Source organism: Prionailurus bengalensis, chromosome B3 (genome assembly GCF_016509475.1).
Source record: "Prionailurus bengalensis isolate Pbe53 chromosome B3, Fcat_Pben_1.1_paternal_pri, whole genome shotgun sequence".
In the NCBI taxonomy this organism is placed as follows: domain Eukaryota; kingdom Metazoa; phylum Chordata; class Mammalia; order Carnivora; family Felidae; genus Prionailurus; species Prionailurus bengalensis.
In genome coordinates this window covers 109,983,800-110,003,869 of record NC_057355.1, presented here as the reverse complement: position 1 = coordinate 110,003,869, position 20,070 = coordinate 109,983,800, and the positions used below count along the sequence as shown (strand labels likewise).

Sequence of the window (20,070 nt, the reverse complement as noted above, 5' to 3'; positions counted from 1 at the left end):
TTGGAGCTATTATGAATAGTGCTCCTACAAATACTCTTGTTTATGTGGTTTGGTGCATATATACAGACATTTCTGTTAGGCATATACCCAAAGTGGAATGGAATTCTTGGGTCTTAGGGTATATATATATATATATATATATATATATATATATATAAACTTTTGTCATTATAGTCAGGTAATGGAAGTACAAATTCACTTCTACCACAGTATATGAGTGGGTCATTCTTTTAAAGAAGATGGAGCATTATTTATCATAGGTGACTTTAAAAGGATCATTGCCAGATTGTTTCCAGAATTGTTTCCATTCTTCTGGATAATTCAGTCAAATATATTTTAAAATATATTTCTAAGTTTAGAAAATACTTTAACATGTGGAAAAGCATTCTCTTTTTCACTTTTTAAAAATTTTGAATATAGTTGACATACAATGTAGAATATATTTTCAGGTATACAGGTTAGTGATTTGACAAGTTTATACATTATGCTATATTCACCACAAGTATAGCTACCATCTGTCCCATTACATTGCCATTACAATATTGTTGACTGTATTCCTTATGCTCTGCTTTTTATTCCCATGACTTACTCATTCCATAACTGGAGATTTGTATCTCTCTCTCCCTTTCATCCTTTTTGCCCAACTCCCCACCCTCCTTCCCTCTGACAACCATCAGTTTGTTCTCTGCATTTATAGTTCTGATTCTGCTTTTTGTTTATTTCTTTAGATCCCACTTGTGAGTGGAGTCATATGATATTTGTCTTTATCAGGTTGACCTATTTCACTTAGCATAATACCCTCCATGTCCATCCATGTTGTGACAAATAGCATGACCTCATCCTTCTTATGGCTGTGTAATATTCCATTGTGTGTGTGTGTGTGTGTGTGTGCATGTGCGCACGCCATATTTTCCTTATCTATTCATTTATTGATGGACACTTGGGTTGCTTCCATGTCTTGGCTACTGCGAATAATGCTGCAGTAAACACAGGGATGAATATGTCTTTTTGAATTAGTGTTTTCATTTCCCCGGGGTAAATACCCAATAGTAGAATTATTGAATCATATGCTATTTCTATTTTTAATTTTTTGAGGAAATCTCCATAATGTTTTCCACAGTGGCTATACCAACTTACATTCCTAGCAACAGTGTACAAAGTTTCCTTTTTCTCCCCATCCTCATCAACACATATTGTTTCTTGTCTTCTTCATTTTAGCCATTCTGAGAGGTGTGAGGTGGTATCTCATCGTGGTTTTGATTTGCATTTCCCTGATGATGAGTGATGTTGAGCATCTTTTCACGTGTCTGTTGACCATCTGTATGTCTTCTTTGGAAAAATGTCTATTCGGTTCCTCTGCAAAAGTATTCTTATTTAGTCAAATACATGCACATGAAAAAGTACACACATGAGATTAAGAATAGAGAATAGAAAATCTAAATTTTATCAGAGCCCTAAATTTGGAAAGTTAGTGGTCTAGAACATTAGCACCTTTAACAAGCTAAAAAATCGTAACAATTGCTATTTGTTTCTTTTTATTGCTCACTTTACTGCAGAACCAAAACTATGAAGAATTTGGTAGAATGGGTTCACTACATTTTTTAAACAAAATCTTAAGTCTCACTTTTGTATATGTGGTCTATTTGCAGAAAATTTGTCTCTAAAGTGAAACCTATGAATTTTAACCTATAATCTCTCACTGATCATATCAGTCTTCTGTTGCTAAATATGACCTTTTACTTTTAAATAATGGAAGTTAATTTGCTTTGGTTTTATTTCATTACATTGTTCCTGAGTTAATTCCTTGGAGGCTTGGATACCCCAGAAATTGGCAGACTAACCTCCAGACAGCTGCTCTCCCTTGGTCCTCATGGCTGCCTGGTTATACTTGAAAAAAAAAAATAAGGTGAACCTTTTTTCTTCCCATAAAATGAATGAGAATTGAATTTCTGTAGCGAACTTTACTTCATTTGTTGGCAGTCTTAGAGCTCCTCATTCCCAAGAAGGATTGTAAAAATGTTTTATGTGCAAATGTCACTTGCCTTACTCTCTCCACTGGTTTTCACTAATTTAATACCAATTCGGTTGGATCCGTGAGGGGAGATTAATTAGCAATGCATAACCTAATTGCATCAAAGGAAGCAGGGATTTTGAAGAATGTCAGTGGTAACTTCATTGCCTATCAAAATGTCATTAATGCAATTTATTCCTTTGTCCTAAGAAAGAGAACGGGGGGGGGATCATCTTCACTTATCAATTATTATTAAAAATAACTGTCACTATATTACCCCTGATATAAGATTTTGTAGATAATAAAAAAAAAAAACAATTTATTTTAGAGCAGTGAGAAATGTCAAAAGGGGCCCTTGTTTTGTTCACTAATTTCAGAAGCTTAAAATGGAAGTATCACCATTATCCTCATTTTCACATTAGAAATTTGTTGTAGATTGAATAAAAGCAGTCAGTCTGTTGTCACTAAACTAGGGAGTAGTGGTAGGAGACCACCTTCACTAAGATTAAATAAAGCTCAACATTCTGTCTCATTACAGTTCCATATACAATTCCATACAAGCCATGTACAATTCCATTTTTTGTTTCAGGTAAAATTGCCTTTTCTTTTTCAAATGCAAATGAATGAAAAATTGAGGGGAGGGTGATTATTAAAAAGATGTAAGATAGTCTCATACACTTCTGGCTTAGAGAGTAATTTGCTGTGCCTTTTCTGGGAAATAAGTTGGCAAGATCCTTGAAAATGTTTTTATATTTTGCCCACTCACTTTTCTTCTAAAAGAATCTGTCCTCAGACAATCTGACAAAAGTACAGAGTATTTGTTGTACCTTGATTTATGAAAGGGAAAACTACAAATCTTGATATCCAATAATAATGCAGTGGTTAATTGTGTTATAATTGTATGATGGAGTATTATGCAGTGATTCAAATTATGTTTTTAAATCCGTATTTCATGGCATGGGAAGTGATTATAATGTGATATAAACACAGGAAGAAATAAAGGTTTGGAGAGTCAGGTTTCACGAAAATGGTATGTATGTATATAGATATGTAAGTAATGGAGAAATCTTATTTTCTTCTTTATAGGTTTTTGATTTCCTACATTTTATATAAGGATTATTAAAATGCATGTTTAAGTGTATTCAAATAATTAATAATAGAGAGGATAAAACCTTGTTCTTTGGGCTTTGTATAGTCAGCCATTTCCTTAGAGAATCTTAACTCTTTGGCTTCTAATTCAAGTTTTTAGGCTTGCTTTTCTAAGCTTTTGCAACATTACTAGTATCATAATGGATAAAAGTGATGGGGAAAATGACATTTATCAAATATGTTTACTCCATGCTAATATATAGCTCAGGTCCTTTTCATCTATACACTGAAACTTATATTTCAAATAAGATTACTTCCTTTTGGCAAATAGTAATGAGATAAATAATTTGTCAGTGCATCCTTATGTCTTCACCCACACACTAAAATATGGCAATACATTTATCTGAAGCTGAAATTAAAGTGTTTAGAAATGGAAACAAATCTGCAAGGAAATCTAGGCTGCTCTTTGGTGGTGGTGGTGGTATGCACATCAGTGATTTCTTAATAAAAAAAGCCATATTTTGATTAATTGGACATTAAATGATTTTCATAAATCAGCATCTATATTTTTTGTAGTATTCAAAGGCCTAGAAAACATAAAAGAGTGCCAGATGTCACATTTTGTCCCTGGTTGAGCTTCGTTGAGGAGCATGGCTTAAAAACTGGAACCCAAAGAGTTTTGGGTTTTGCTAGTAACTTATTGAGAGGCCTTGAACAAATCACATAAACTTTATGTTATACATTTGCCTTATCTGTAAAATGGGGCACTGGACTAAGAATAGTCATTTTTTAAGCTATTCGTGACTGGAAGCTCTAGGGATACAGGCACTGAAAGTTTTGCTCTTGGATCTGGAGGACGTGCATAGTAGCCCACATGTTAACAAGTGTATAACCAACTCTTACTAACTACGAGTTAAATGAATGACTATATGTGTCCTCGGTATCATAAGTCAATGAATTTCAAAAAGTTTCCTTCTTCAGACCATGGCATTTTTTTTCTTTTTGCAGGGTTGGTTGCAGAATTCTAAGAATGACTCCTTGTATACAGCTGTAGCTCTTCCAAAGAGAAAATTTATCCATTGTCTTAATTAAGAATCTAATTTATAACTATCCTGACATGAAGAGGGGATACTCATTTTTAATATGAATAATTTTCTACTGAAATGTAATTTCATTTGTTTATAACTATAAGATACCCAGTAAGGACCTTATCCACAAGAGATTGCATATGACATTCAAGGCAGAGTACATTGAAATTAGGACTAATGGAGCAGGTGTTAGAGTCATCTTGAATGATAATTTTATCACTTAAAACTAAGTTTTGTCTTGCCTAAGACACTTGTCAATGCCTTCATTTACATAAAAAGTAATCTATACTCATATTTCAATGACAGACACAGCATGTAAGGCACATGCTCTATCTAAGGATAGGGAATGAGCTTGCCACTGGGTGTGACTTTGGTCTATTTTAACTTAGTTTTAACTTGTCACTTTATGACATTTGAACTTTAGTATATGGCACCTATAAAAATAATAAATGAATTAGTGTCATAAGTGAAGTGAAACAAAAAAGGGAAGATGCAATTAATATGTAATAAAAATCCTCTTTTGATATGCCACTGAACAGAGAATATTGCTTACATTGGAGGGTTTCATTTGAAGCATGAATCCTGAAAGACATAATTAAAAGGACATAAAATGACTGCTAACCAAAATGAATCCAAAACATTAAAAATCCTGTAAGGTAAATGGAATAGAAACAGAATGGTTCATTTTCCCATTAAGCTATTCAGTATAATGTTTATGCATGTGTGTATATATTTTAAAATTATTTTTACTTTTTGGCTTTTCTAGCACTAATTTAATTTTCAACTTGAGAAAAATATTAATATTAGCTAGTGCTTGAAATATCTTCAGGTTCATGCTGAGATATTTCCTTAATTTTGCCTAGAATCTCAACAGCCAAGATACAGAATTCAGAACAGGGTGGAAAATAAAAAAAAGAAAAAGAAAAAGAAAAAGAAAAAAGTATATTGTTTTTCCAGAGAGCTAAAGCAACAATAAACTTTGTAAGGATATTCATGTTCAAGGGGCACCTGGGTGGCTCAGTTGGTTAAGCATCTGACTTCGGCTCAGGTCATGATCTCATGGTTCATGAGTTTGAGCCCCACATCGGCTGTCTGCTCTCAGCACGGAGCTCTCTTTGGATCCTCTATCCCCCTTTCTCTCTGCCCCTCCCCCACTTGAGCTCTCTCTGTCTCTCTTAAAATAAGTAAACTTGAAAAAAAAAGAACAAAAAAAAGTACTCATGTTTGATAGGGGTAATAAAACCCAACATTTCTTTAGTCCTGGCCATGTGCAAGGCTAAACTGTGCTAAACTCAAGCCCTTTCATTTAATTCCTGCAGTGGGACTATGAAATGAGTGCCATCATCCCATTTCACAGGTGAGGTTTCTAGAGATAAGACAACTTAGGCTACAGAGGTAGTAAGTGATAGATATGCACCCAGACCTAAGTGTTCTCGAGCCTTATCTTTTTCCTACCTCTAAGCCATAAGTAATGACTCATAGGCAACATGGGCTCCCATGTCACCCTGGCCGTGTCCTGTCCTAGCACTTTTCTCATTGTATTTTAACTTTTAGTACATGCCTTCCTCCTGCTACTTTGTGGCTAGCTCCTCCAAGGCAAAGACAGTGTCTTATTAATCCTTCTAGTTCCAGGGGCTTACTGCAGGGGTGCACCCCATCATTGGAGTTGAGTAAGTGCCTATTGAACCAGTAATTTCAGAAGTAATTAAAGATCAATATAATAAAGAAAACATTACATTACTATGGAAAACAACTGATATGGAAGGAAAGTGCTAATTGCTTCTAAAGCTCTGTTAGGCATTCCTTTCTTCAAAGATGAGATTTTTCAGGATAGGTGAGTTGATCCCTACTCCCTATAGGAATTATAAGGAGTATTAAAAAAGCCACAGAGTTGCTTAAGTGATACAAAATAATACGTACGGTATTAGGAAAGATTAAGGGAAAGGATATTGGAAGTATAATTTAATTAATGGTCTTTACATTTATGATGGACACATCTTCTACACAGGGAGGCAACCAACTTTTCATTGATCATGAGTCCCGAGTAAAAGGAATATCCAGGATATTTCAAGCTTTAGGTAATTTTTTTAAAGGTTAAAATGTATGTAGTACAGGAAAGAAACACATTTCATATTAAAACTTTATTCAGTATAATTTAATGGGGAAAGATCAGCTTAAGACTTCTATTTGAAGGGCTGAAAGCCTATCAGAGAAAAAAAAAATTCTGACAAGGAAACTTACCCAAGGGGGCTGGGAGAGGATTCTAAGTGAGTTTTTACACACATCTTTCAAATGGGTGGTACTGACTTCTGTAATTACATCTTGCTTTATGATTCTCTGATTAGATGTGGTGATGGTGTCCATTTTATTCTGGGTCATTAATTGCCCTGTCTGAAAGCTACAGGCAATAAGAACCTTCTAACCCTTCGGTAGAGAGCTATCTAAGTATGTTTCTGCCAGTTGTGCCCTCTTCTGAAGGCTGCCTGTAGCTTGAATTTTCCTGTTTCCCTTGGCAGTCTGGAGTCAAAGACCAGTACGAGCAAGGTTGCCAGGCAGTAATGTGCTCACCTTGCGGGCACCGCCACTCCCAATTGCATAAATCCTACAGAAGACTAGTGAATACCTTTCTCACTCCTTGAGCATAAAGTTATTTATAAAATGAAAATTTTTAAGAGTGAAAATAGACACATCAAGGGTAGAGTTTTATCAGCCAGTGCCCGCATGTCAAGTTACAAGGGTACTTTTGTTGATTTTGTTTTCTTATAATTGATTAATATGAATCCACTTCCCATGTGGAGTAAAGTACATCAGACTAAATTTGGTTTTAGTTATGAAAAAAATTCTAAAACAGAGACTAGACTAAGATGAAAGGTAATACCCTATTTTAGTTGGCTCTTTGATGAAATTATATCAAGGTTTTTTTCTGAGACTCTTCCTAACCACCTAAGACTCTGTTCTTTCTTAATGTTTTATTTATTTTTGAGAGAGAGAGAGAGAGAGAGAGAGAGCACAAGCCAGGGAGAGGAAGAGAAAGAGTGGGACAGAGGATCTGAAGTGGGCTCTGTGCTGACAGCAGTGAGCCCCATGTGGGGCTTGAACCCATGAACTGTGAGACCATGTCCTGAACTGAAGTCAGATGCTCAACTGACTGAGCCACCCAGGTGCTCCAAGACTCTGTTCTTTCTATGGAGAGATCCATACCACTCTCAAAGTTTTACTGTGTGATGCTGCATTGTAACACTCCATATGCTCATCAGCCCATCTCCCTGGATAATTAGGTCCTTGAGAACAGAGGTGTGACTTTTAACTTTGCATTCCCAGCATCTAGTACAGTATGTTGCCGACTTTGTCGCAGCTAAACATTTGTTGGATGACTTTTTTACTGAAATAGCCTTTTTTCTTTTCTTCTCACTTCTTCATTTCTCACTTTCTTCAGGTTCTCTCCATCTGTCCCAAGGACATGAGAGCTGATATCTGTGTTCATCTAAATCGGAAGGTTTTCAATGAACACCCTGCTTTTCGATTGGCCAGTGATGGGTGTCTGCGCGCCTTGGCGGTAGAGTTCCAAACGATTCACTGTGCTCCTGGGGACCTCATTTACCATGCTGGAGAAAGTGTGGATGCCCTCTGCTTTGTGGTGTCAGGATCCTTGGAAGTCATCCAGGATGATGAGGTGGTGGCTATTTTAGGTACTGTGAACTTTCCTAATGTAGTAGCAAATGTGTAACAGTTTTAGAGATTTTGCTTCTCAGGTTTCTTAAGAGAAATTTCCTCTGCTTGGTGACTTTGGAAATTGGGTCACTAATGAGACAATGAATCTTAGTAAAAACTAGTAATGCTCTTTCAGCAAAGAACATTAGTATTGGTCACAGCTTAATGGGCTGCACAAGGGTTTGATTAAACTTTCTTTGGCAATAGTAGGACAATACCTTTTAGACTAGAGCTGGTCATAGCCTAAGGTGTCTGTACCTCCATGTTGGTAAGTGTGAAAATGGCTTGTGGAACTATTTTCGGGTTGCTAACCTAGAATGATAGTCTCAGAGGGGCAACAGAACCTGTCTAACTCAATACTTTCTTTTAGATATGAGCAAAATGAGGACCAGAAAAGTTTAGTGACTTTCCCAGCTAGTTAGTAAATGAGTTAGCACTTGAGTACAGATCATCTTATTCTAAATATTTCTGCCTCATTCATCCACAGCAGACCTAAGTAACGAGCTGAAAGTGATGAAGAGGTAAATGAATTTAACCCATTATGTTAGAGTAATCATAGTGCAAGTAAATTTCAGTTTATAAAGCTTGTTCTATCCATTTGTGAACCAAGAAAAAATATTTGGCTAATAATAAAATTAAATAAAAAATTCAGAGACCTAGTAGATTGTTATACTAACAAAAAAGAGTCAGAGATTGAGTATGTAAATAACAACATTTTAAGAAATTACATGTTTGGGGCATTGTAATGTGTATATTGGTTAAAATATGCTAAATGATATTTTATTTTATTTTATTTTATTTATTTTATTTTATTTTATTTTATTTTATCTTATTTTATTTTATCTTATTTTATTTTATCTTATTTTATTTCTTATTTTTTTGAGAGAGAGAAAGAGAGCATGCACATGTGCAGGGGAGAGGCAGGAGAGAGAGAGAATCCTCAACAGGCTCCACTCCTAGTGTGGAGCCTGATATGGAGCTCAATCTCAGGACCTCATGACCTGAGCCGAAATCAAGAGTTGGTCGCTTAACCGACTGAGCCACCCAGTGCCCCTAAATATTTTAGATTAGTCCTACTCAGAAATCTGTAGCAGTTTCATGAAGTCCACATAGGAATAAAAAGAAGCCATAATGAGGTCAGAGAGAATCAGCCCTTGTTTTTCTCTCAAGTAAAATAAGTTAAAATTGCAGGATGTCAACTCCATTTTCATATTTTTCATGGCTTGTGTCTCATGAAAAACGAGCTCAATTTTTAAACTATTGGATTTTTTTTTTTTTTTTTTTTTAGCTACTGAGGTCAATCTACCATAGCTTGAATGCCACTTACTCTTGTAAGTAAAAGATTGGACTTCTGTGTTTTAGAAGCTACAAAAGTAAAGTCCAGCACAAAAATGAATAACTGATTTCAAAAAGCACAATTACCTGAAATAAGACAGAATTTAGTATTGAGAAGCAGTGAGCGTTCATAGGAAAATAGGTTCAGTAAAATTAGTAAGAGTTAGAGAAAATGGTTCAGGGTTGCAAATGACGGAACACTATTGAGAAATAGCATTACAGTTAAGGTGAGATTTCTTTTAGGAAATATTTTTATTTTTTATTTTTGCAAGAGAAATTCATATAGCACTTTAGAGTCAGCACTGTGTTTAATGCTACTTAGTGGTTGTTCTGCTTTGTTTCCCGGAGTATAAAGGCGTTCTATGTAATCCTTCATAAAAAGTGTGTATTTTGCCAGAACAATCCTTTGTGGTAAAATGAAACATATACACACCACATCCATTCTTGTTTGCTTAAAGAAGAGGATAAAACAGGTGTATTTTCTTTTCCTGCATGTTCATGTCAATGGTGGGTGGGAGAACAGGCATCGGATATATTACAGTGAAGCGTGTGCCTTGTGATAAGTTACCTCAGCTGTGTACTCATTGTCATTTACTTTGCCCCATTTTCTTCATTACAGCTTCACCTTGGTAACTTATTTTCTAAAAAGAAGGATGGAGAAAGCCCTGGGTGCAGTGCCGCTGGGTTGGGTTTGTTAAGCTGGAATCATTTGCTCAGTGAGACAGACAAAATGCATTTTCTTTTCATTTTAAAATAAAATGGTAGCTGGTTTTGCACAGTGACACAGTGAAAATGAACACAGGGCCCCTGAGTATTGGACCAGTCTCATTATATATCTGTCACATTTTATTTCTTTGTGTGCTTTTGTTTATCTTCTTCAAAAAAGTCTTGGGATTCAGAGACTTTTCATCTTTTGGTTTAATGAGTCAAATTATATGTACATCCCTCTTCCCTGGAAACTTTTCTTTCCTTGTTTTCCATGGACCTCTCACAAAGATTAATTCAGCCAAAGGGCAGTAAGAGGATTTTTATTTAAAAAAACAAAAACAAAAAACAAAGTTTGACCCGGAAGTGATCTCTCAGTGTGGAAGTAGGTGGGCCAGGCTGGGAAGTGCCATAGTGGCAGAGGCCACATGGGCTGGCCAGCTGCCTTGGCACCATGGGGCCAGACAAAAATACTGTCTTACAGGAGTCTGTGGTTTGGATCCATGATGACAGGACAGATGTGGTGATTAGCTTTGGGAACTCTGTCCTGGTACCTTCTGCCAATCTGGGTTTATTGGAGAGACAGTCTGAAGACATTGTGGACTGGGAGGGTGGACTCCTGGAGAACTTCTGCAGGAGAGGGAGCACGAGGGCATTGTCGGATTGCCCTTGTATTCACGCCATGTGCAGGTTCCACCCTGGAGGCCTCTGAAGCCCTGCCTGGAACCTACCCTGGAACCTGCCAGGAAGGTTTTTCCTAATAGCCAGCCTCTTGATTTGTAGATCCCCACTCTGGCTTCATTTTGTGACTTCTTAGTGTGGTTTCCATTGAGTACGCATGTTTTTAGACTTTTCTAAAGTACTTTTATGATTAAAAGAAGGGTGGCGGGCGCCTGGTGCCTCAGTCAGTTAAGTGTCCCACTCTTGGTTTCGGTTCAGGTCATGATCTCATGGTTGGTAGGTTGGAGCCCCATGTGGGGGTCTGCATGGGTTTGGGATACTCTCTCTCCCTCTGTTCCTCCCCCTTCCCCCTCTCTCCCAAAAATAAATAAATAAACTTAAAAAAAGGAAGGGTGGGAGGGTTATTTAACACTCAACATACCTTAACAATGTTTTAAGAGAGGGAGAGGAAAAGAGAAACTCAATAGTGTCACTCCTAACATTTTGGTGACTATCCTTTCCTTTTATGCTCTTTCTGTTTCTCTTCTCCTTCTCATTTTTTTTGGTAGCTTAATTTTGACATAATTACAAACTTAGTGAAAAGTTGCAAAAATTATCAGGGAGTGAAGTTTGATAAATATCTTTGGGTTTTCTGCCTTTTTAGTAAGTTGGTTAGGTCTTCTGCTGGCATACTTGGGTAGTTATTACAGGTTTGGTCTCAGACCACCACAAAAAATCAAGTATCTCAATAAAGTGAGTCAAGTGAATTTTCTGGTTTACCAGTTCATTTAAAATTTATGTTTACACTATACTGTAATCCATAAAGTGTGCAACATTATGTCTAAGAAAAAAGTATATACCTCAGTTAAAAGGTATTTTATTACTAAAAAAACTGCTAACCATCATCTGAGCTTTCAGGGGGTCACAATCACTGGTAGCAAGTCACTATAACATATAATAATAAGGAAAAAGTTTGAAGTATTGTGAGAATTATTAACGTTTGAGTCAGAGACAGAGTGAGCAAATAGGGGTGCCTGGGTGGCTCAGTCAGTTAAGCATCAGACTCTTGGTTTCGGCTCAGGTCATAATTCATGGTTTGTGAGTTTGAGCCTGGCATTGGGCTCTGTGCAGACAGCGCAGAGCCTGACTGGAATACTCTCTCTTCCTCTCTCTCTGCCCCTCTCCCACTTGCATTCTCTCTCTCTCAATCTCTCTCTCCCTCTCTCTCTCAAAAATAGATAAATAGATACAACCTAAAAAAAAACACAAAGCAAGTAAATGCTGTTGGAAAAATGATGCTAAATAGATCTGCTTAACATGGTGTTGCCACAAATCTAAATTTGTGAAAAACACGATATATGCATGTTAAAGTGTCTTATTATTAATATGTTTTATCTGTGCCTTCTTGTATCTCCTGTAGTTTGTGCTGTCTCATGGTTGCTGCTGTGTTATTTGGTGCACAGATATTCATAACTGTTGTATCTTCATTGTGAATTGTGGCTTTTAGCCTTAAAACGTGTCCTTTTTCATCAGGTCTAATGACTTTTTGCCTTATGTAAGAGACAGAAAGAAAAAACATGTCTCACATCCGAGCATAGCTCAGAAAAATGAAGATTTACCTCAGTTGGTCTGATAGGAGAAATAAACAGGATTTTCTCTCTTTTACATTGATTCGTTTGCCAGTTGAAAGGTAGAGAAGGGAGGTCATTTTAAAATTAATTAAAATTGCTGAATCCAAAGAACAGGTGCAGTTTCATTCTTTTGGATCTTTGCCTCTCAACAGTCTCTTGGTAGGTACATAATTCTTTAGTGTGTCAAAAATGCTAAGTGTTTAATGAATACGTTCTGAACCATAACTAATTAGTGGAAAGATTAAAAATGTAGTCAACAAAATGCTTTCTTTTTTTAACGTTGAAGGATGGCTTCAAGATGTTTTTCTAAATAGGGCAGGTGAAGATAATTGCTTTTCATGTCTTTTTCCAAGTTGAAGCTCTTTCAGTTCTTACACCTCCACCTTTTTCTTTTTGACCTTCCCACTTTTTATGAGACACAAAAAATTCCAAATTAAGTTCATGATGCATATGTAATATTTTATAGTCTTTAGTATCTTCTTGCTTTTTAGTTCCTACCCTATAATTACCTAATGTGAACAGATTTACTGGTGTGGCTAAAACAGCCAGGTTACTTTTAAGTGTCTCAGCGAGGTATATTGCATCTTTAAGGGCTATATAAATGACATTTCCCTGTGAACGATAGACCTGGCTCCCAAGATATTTGTTTTGCTGCATTCACATTGTGTCTTTTCTGGATCTGTTAATGATGAGAATCATAGAGCTGGAGTTCTTAATCTAAAACAATCTGTATCTAAGTCTTCTTCTTTTTTTTTTTTTTTCAACGTTTATTTATTTTTTTGGGACAGAGAGAGACAGAGCATGAACGGGGGAGGGGCAGAGAGAGAGGGAGACACAGAATCGGAAACAGGCTCTAGGCTCCAAGCCATCAGCCCAGAGCCTGACGCGGGGCTCGAACTCACGGACTGCGAGATCGTGACCTGGCTGAAGTCGGACGCTTAACCGACTGCGCCACCCAGGCGCCCCAGTATCTAAGTCTTCTAATTGTAAATTCAAATTCCCGAGAGAGTTATGCTTATTTATGTAGTTTGGATGGAGGGGTTAGATATTGTTATGGGGTTAGGGCAGGGAGCAGAAGCGAGGCAGAGAATGACAGAGTTAAATAACCTTAATAATAAAAAAATAATTTCTAGTACCTGAGTTAAGAGTTTTGTATTATCAAATAAAACTTACAAATTATGGTGCTCAAAATTCAAAATCTGCTTATTTTTATTCCAAAAAGAAAAAAATTCCAAGATGTGAATGAATAATATTTTGCTATTTTGAGAATCTGCGAAAATGTGACTTTCATGCTACAGTTAAGATTTCTTCCCGTACTTGCTATTAGAAGTCAAGTGTTTCACACTTTAAATCCTTAAAAGGGCTTTTCCCAAGCCCCCAAAGTTATTTTCTTTTGCATCCATGTTTCTGTTTCGAGATGTTGACCTATGAACCAGGTAGGTTTGCTATACATATTATGATGATGAACATGGTGAATTCAGACATTTTTATAAAGGTCAAGCCAGTTATTTGCTTTAAAAAAATTACATGCTTGTCTTGTTTTAAACTTTCAAAGTAGTGATTCCGACATTATTTGTATGGTTCAAATGATATACTTTAGAGTTCTTCAGCCTGTAGATTTTTTGGATAAAATGCAAGTCTTTACAGTCTAGTAGTTTAGACTCAATTTCAAATTCTTTCCCAATCATCCTTCAAAACTAAGTCTTGTTGATTCTATCACCTTGTTATCTCTTTATCCTATCCTTAATACCCCTTCACATGGTGACTGCTTTTAAAAGCTTGGTCTTGGGCTGTGACTGCCATCTGAAAGGCCTGGAGAGCTCACAATCTGTCATCAGCTTCAACCTCTAATTCTTTGTTATGTGGCCACCAAAATATTCATTCTAAAATATAATTTACCATGTGGTCTTCTCATTAAGATTGACTTTTTAGCAACTTGAGGATAAAATGTAACTTTTAGCATGGCCTCTGAGGCCATTTTGTTCTTGTTTCCTTTCCAGCCTGACTTGAGCCATTACTTTGCCCTACTGTGTTTTCACACCATGTTGAATTGCAGGAAGTTTGCTGACTACCATTTGGGCATTTTGCACAAGGAGAATACAGCAGGCCAAATGTTAAATATCTCAGGTCACTTAAAACTCTTTAATAAAACACTCCTTCCTTGTTATACATCAGGAATTCCCAGTATCAAGAAAGAATCTAATTTATACCATGGTGATTGGCCATGGTAGGAAAAGTTGAAATTATTTCTTTGGAAGGGGACTTAGCTTTGATTCCTAAAAGTAGCATTACTTCCCCTATCAACTGGAATAAATAGTTCTGCAAGTCAGAATTAATTTTACTGAAAATAAACACTTAAGGAGCACCTGGGTGGCTCAGTTGGTTAAGCATCTGACTTTGTCTCAGGTCATGATCTCACAGTTCATGAGTTCGAGTCCCACATTGGCCTCTGTGCTGACAGCTTGGAGCCTGGCACCTGCTTAGGATTCTGTGTCTCCTTCTCTCTCTGCCCCTCCCCCACTCATGCTCTGTCTCTCTATCTCTCTCTCTCTTTCAAAAATAAGTAAACATTAAAACAAAATTTTAAGGGGCGCCTGGGTGGCGCAGTCGGTTAAGCGTCCGACTTCAGCCAGGTCACGATCTCGCGGTCCGTGAGTTCGAGCCCCGCGTCAGGCTCTGGGCTGATGGCTCAGAGCCTGGAGCCTGTTTCCGATTCTGTGTCTCCCTCTCTCTCTGCCCCTCCCCAGTTCGTGCTCTGTCTCTCTCTGTCCCAAAAATAAATAAACGTTGAAAAAAAAAATTTAAAAACAAAATTTTAAGAAAATGAATACTCAAGAGTTAAAAGGGGCTTAAAGAAAGAAAAACCATATTTGTGGTTAGTAAATAAGAACCCCCTCCCCATGCTTAAGTAAAATTTAAAATCTACACATACATTTTGCTTTTAATATTTCTTATCAAAAGTATACTTTTGAAAAATGCACTTCAGCCCCTTTGAGAGGCTGATACAAATACCAATAGTCATTGAGTACTCATTATTTTATATGCATTATTATATCAAATCATTTAATCAACTCTGTGAATCAAGTATTTACTATAGTCGTTTTAAAGAGGCTGTGCAGTATGGTATCAGGTGATTCACCCCAGGTCATACCTATTTTTTTTATTTTTTATTTTTTAAAATTTATTTAACTTCAAATAAGTTTTTTTTAAATATATGAAATTTATTGTCAAATTGGTTTCCATACAACACCCAGTGCTCCTCCCAACAGGTGCCCTCCTCAATGCCCATCACCCACCCTCCCCTCCCTCCCACCCCCCATCAGCCCTCAGTTTGTTCTCAGTTTTTAAGAGTCTCTTATGCCTTTGGCTCTCTCCCACTCTAACCTCTCTTTTTGTTTTTCCCTTCCCCTCCCCCATGGGTTCCTGTTAACTATTTTTAAATGGAATTTTGAAATTATACAATTATTTGGTTTAATATTGACAGAAAATATAGTGCTTATGTTATTGTCACCAATTTGTTTCCTTTTATTAAAAAAAGATTTTTCTAACAACACTGTTAAATACCACACCAGTGTAACAAAAATCCTGCACCAAATATGATATGACTATGAGGTGGTTAATCATCTCCTACTTATCTAAAAATATGGTCCTCATAGTGACTGGTTCACCGCCAGGCAGGTGTTTAGGACCAGGGAAAACTGGCTCAGAGTGTCTCTCGGGAGCCCTCAGAACACAAGATGGGGATCTTAAATGCTGCTTGCCAGTCTTTCCTCTGGGCCCTGGAAGAGTTCAGAGTCTACCTAGTTGGGAGGTATGAAAGTGGAAATGAAGCTTTCAAGAATGCCTCAGGATTGCAAGAATGGCCACAAATCTTTGCAGTTCCTTCCTAGAAGAGGTAGAGTTTACTTCTCCATCCCTGACTCTGTTCCGACCTTGGGACTTCTCTCAGTTCTTAGGCTGAATCCTCTACCCTGCCCTGAAGTGCTGCTGTTCTCTTGACAGGGTGGGGCCATGAAGCCTCCTTTCTTACTGCTCTTTTGTTTTCCTGAGGTCAAGGCATCCACTTACAGAAAGCTTCATCTGCATTTTCCCAGCTTTCTTACACCCACCTATACATCCCTGTCTTGTTCCCACTCTCCTTCCCTGCCTTCATTCCTTATTGATACGGGATACTCTAGTTTTACATCAGCGTAGCAGGAGCTATTTGACTCTTTCTTTGTACAAATAAAAATTTACAAGCTACATCAGTGTTTTTTTTTAGTATATAAGAATCACTTGCTTCTCTAAAAGTGTCTTCAGGTTTTTATACATTATAATTTTTGAACAGAATGACCTTGGGCATCAATCACCAAAGATTGGCAGGCATCAATTCTAAATGTTTTAAAAGATTCTATTCTACTACACCTATATAATTTCTTAATTTTAACACTCATCATCTTATTCTTTCTGTTCTATGCCTTTAAAACATTAGTGGATGATACTTGGTGTTGTTATAGTCAAAGTCCATTAAAAATCACATAATTCTAAAACTCCTAGTGTTGTTCATGTACAAATGAATATTTTAATGCATATGTATTCATAATAAAGTTTATGAGCCTACTGCAATAATCACTCAGAGTGAAGGGCTGACTAATGATAAAAGTGAATACAGGGATTAGGTCCATTCTATAGAAGAATCATCACATAGAGCCATGACTACACCAGACAGGGAACGACCTACGTTTCAAATGCTGTATTTTTAGGGATTCATTGGCTATATTAGATAGCTATACTCACTGATGAATAACTGAAATAACGTTAATGCATTTGTTTTATCCATTTCATTAACTCACCAAATAATGTGTTTCAAATTTTTTAAAAAGCTCTGACTATAAAACCAGCACCTCAGGGGATCATACTCCCTAAATATACCATGGTCTGTACTACTCCTTTAATTATATTGTTACTTGTCATCTCTGTTTTGTCTTTACATTTTCCAGTTTCATAGTCTCTGAATCTTTAATTCGCTCCTGTTTTACTGTCCTGTTTCCTGTGGTTTAGAAGTGAAATACTTCATAAGACTTGATGCAGAGAACTGAGAATATATAAATAGGCCAAACAACAACTTTCATGTTGAGTGTGAGCTTTTCTACTAATTTTAGGGCTTTGGGGGAAGGTTAGTTTTCTCAAGCCCTGAAATGTTTATAGCTGAGACTACTTGCACCCAGTGAGAGCTGACCTAAAAACCAGCATCAAATATCCGATAGCCACAAAGACGAACAGAAGGACCCAGATCTGAACTTGTGCAGCTACTGGATATTCCATGCACGATCCCATGTCTCTACAATCTGTGATTTCTGATTACTCAGTGTAGATATGCATAATATTCCTTGGAGAAGAACGTTAGTCAGCTCTACTGTGAATGGTAAATTAATTAATTGATTTACAAGACACATCTTCCAGAAGTGCCATAAAAGTTTATTGTGAATTAAGTGACTATAAATTGGTATAGAAAACTGGATAAAGCAAACACACTTTAAAATGATTGATTATATCAATGTCCAATTGATAAATCGTGTATCCTAATGGAAATTCTATGTTATACAACAATTAGCATTGCTTATTATGCAGTGTGAGTTCCAATGCTGAGGGCCGAATTATCCACATTTATTAACTTTGCTATGCTTCTCTAAACTTCTTTTAAGAGGAGGAGCAGGGGTAAATTTTACTTTGCTTGAATCAGTTGGGATTCAAGTTGAGGATTTGGAGTTGAGGCCCTGGATTTTAGTCTTTTTTTTTTTTTTTTTGCCAATTTGACATAGAAAAAATATTATCTTGAAAATACAATTTGATGATTTTTAGTTGAATTACCATAGAGTTATAGATGTAGAGACACCTTAAACATTGGTTTTTGTTCATCTTGTTCGCTTTAGGGTCAAAGCAACAGGTGTTGATTCAGGTAGTTGAATAACTTGATCTAGGCCACACCATTACAGGTAGAGCCTCACATCTAACTTGAATGTCTTATTTCCCAATTTGTTCTTCTGTGTCTTTCTTCTCTCCCCTATTTTCATTCACATTTTTCTTTCCAAAAAATATCTGTTTAGCTCTTGCTTGAACTGTTCTAGGAATTGGGGAATAACAAGAGTGGATGAACCAGAGAAAATTCCCTGCCCTTATGAGTTCATGTTCTAGCTTAATGCTATTCTTTCCACATCACAGGCTTTTTATTTATCCATGATATGAAAAAAATAAATAATTTAAAATTTTTGATAGAAATATGTATCAGACATTTTTAACTTCAGCAGTTAGGTAAAATATGTAACAGACATTTGAATGCCTCCATAATTAAAAATGGTCTGGGGGCAGCTGGGTGGCTTAAGTCAGTTAAGTGTCTGACTTCAGCTCAGGTCATGATCTCACGGTTGGTGAGTTTGAGCCCTGTATCAGGCTTTGTGCTGTCAGCACAGAGCTCACTTCAGATACTCTGTCTCCCTCTCTTTCTGCCCCTACCTCACTCTCTGTCTCAAAAATAAATAAAAATATTTAAAAAATGGTCTATGTTGGCAACGGGAAATTCATTTATATATGGGGTATCTTTTACTCATGATGATACACTAATCAATCAATGAATATTCATCTATTATTCTGTAGATCTATTTACATATTTTATTAATTCAGTTTTATTAAAATAGGTAAGGAAATACATCTGTGAAAGTAGCTTGCTATTTTTAAATGAAAATTAGGCAGATTCATTAGAGAAAAATTTGGAAAACATAAAGTAGAAAGAAGAAAAAATAAACACGTTACCTGAAGCCAGTTGCTATAATTATTTAAATGCATTTTCTTCTAGTCTTGTATCCCTTTGGCTTTTTTTTAATGTTTATTTATATTTATTTTTGAGAGAGACAGAGAGAGTATAAGTGGAGAAGGGGCAGAGAGAGAGAGAGAGGGAGAGAGAGAATCCCAAGCAGACTTTGAGCTGTCAGTGCAGAGCCCGATGTGGGGTTCATTCTCACGAACCATGAGATCATGACCTGAGCCAAAATCAAGAGTCAGACGTTTAACTGACTGAGCCACCCAGGCACTCCCCTTTTGGCTTTTAACACAATTTTAATTTCAGCAGTTAATTAATTTATCAATTAATAATAACATGTCCTCTATAGAATAACATAGAATAATAAAATACAGTATATTTGGTTTTGTCATGAATATTTTATTTTAAGAAAATAAGAAAAAGTACTTTTAATTGGTAATTTCTTTAGTCTGGGAGTTTCAGTTTCATTTTTATGTACTTTATTGTAGTTGTAACCAAAATTATATTATACTTTGTATCTTTATTTTTTCATTTAGTATTATAAGGTAAGCATTTTTGCACATTATTCCAAAAGACAGTTTTAATTCTATGTGAACTGATGCTTGATATGTAGATAGCTTTCCATAGTTGGATATTTTAGTCATTTGTTTGTTTGTCTTACCAATCTGGGGCTGTGACTGAATATGCCATGTATTGGTCCTAAATCTTGATTGATTCCTGGAAGTGAAATTACTTAGTCAAAAACATTGATTATCATTGTAGTTACTGCACATGAAAATCAGATAGCTGAAGAGTACTGAGCACTTATAAATAGGTCAGAGGCTGTATTACAAGTGATAGTTTGAGAAAGGGTCACAGAAATGAATCAGAAAGAAGTAGAATCCTTCTTCTGTCTTTTCAAGGAAAAACCTAGCATAGAGAGTATAGCAGTGACGATAGAGTAAAAGGAACAAGAGGTACATGAAAGCAGCCCTTTAGAAGCCCTGTTACATTCATGGCACCAGGGACTATGATAATATAACAGTTGTTGATGTCTTCTGATTA

At 36.4% G+C, this 20,070-nt stretch overlaps 1 protein-coding gene across 1 annotated transcript in view; it reads left to right on the top strand.

Annotated features, from left to right (window-relative positions):
- Positions 1–20,070, top strand: part of KCNH5 (potassium voltage-gated channel subfamily H member 5) — a 309,803-nt gene that overhangs the window by 228,824 nt on the left and 60,909 nt on the right. The window contains exon 9 of the mRNA XM_043556311.1: positions 7,625–7,877. Coding sequence (XP_043412246.1) covers positions 7,625–7,877 — 253 coding nt within the window. The remainder of the gene's footprint in view (positions 1–7,624; positions 7,878–20,070) is intronic.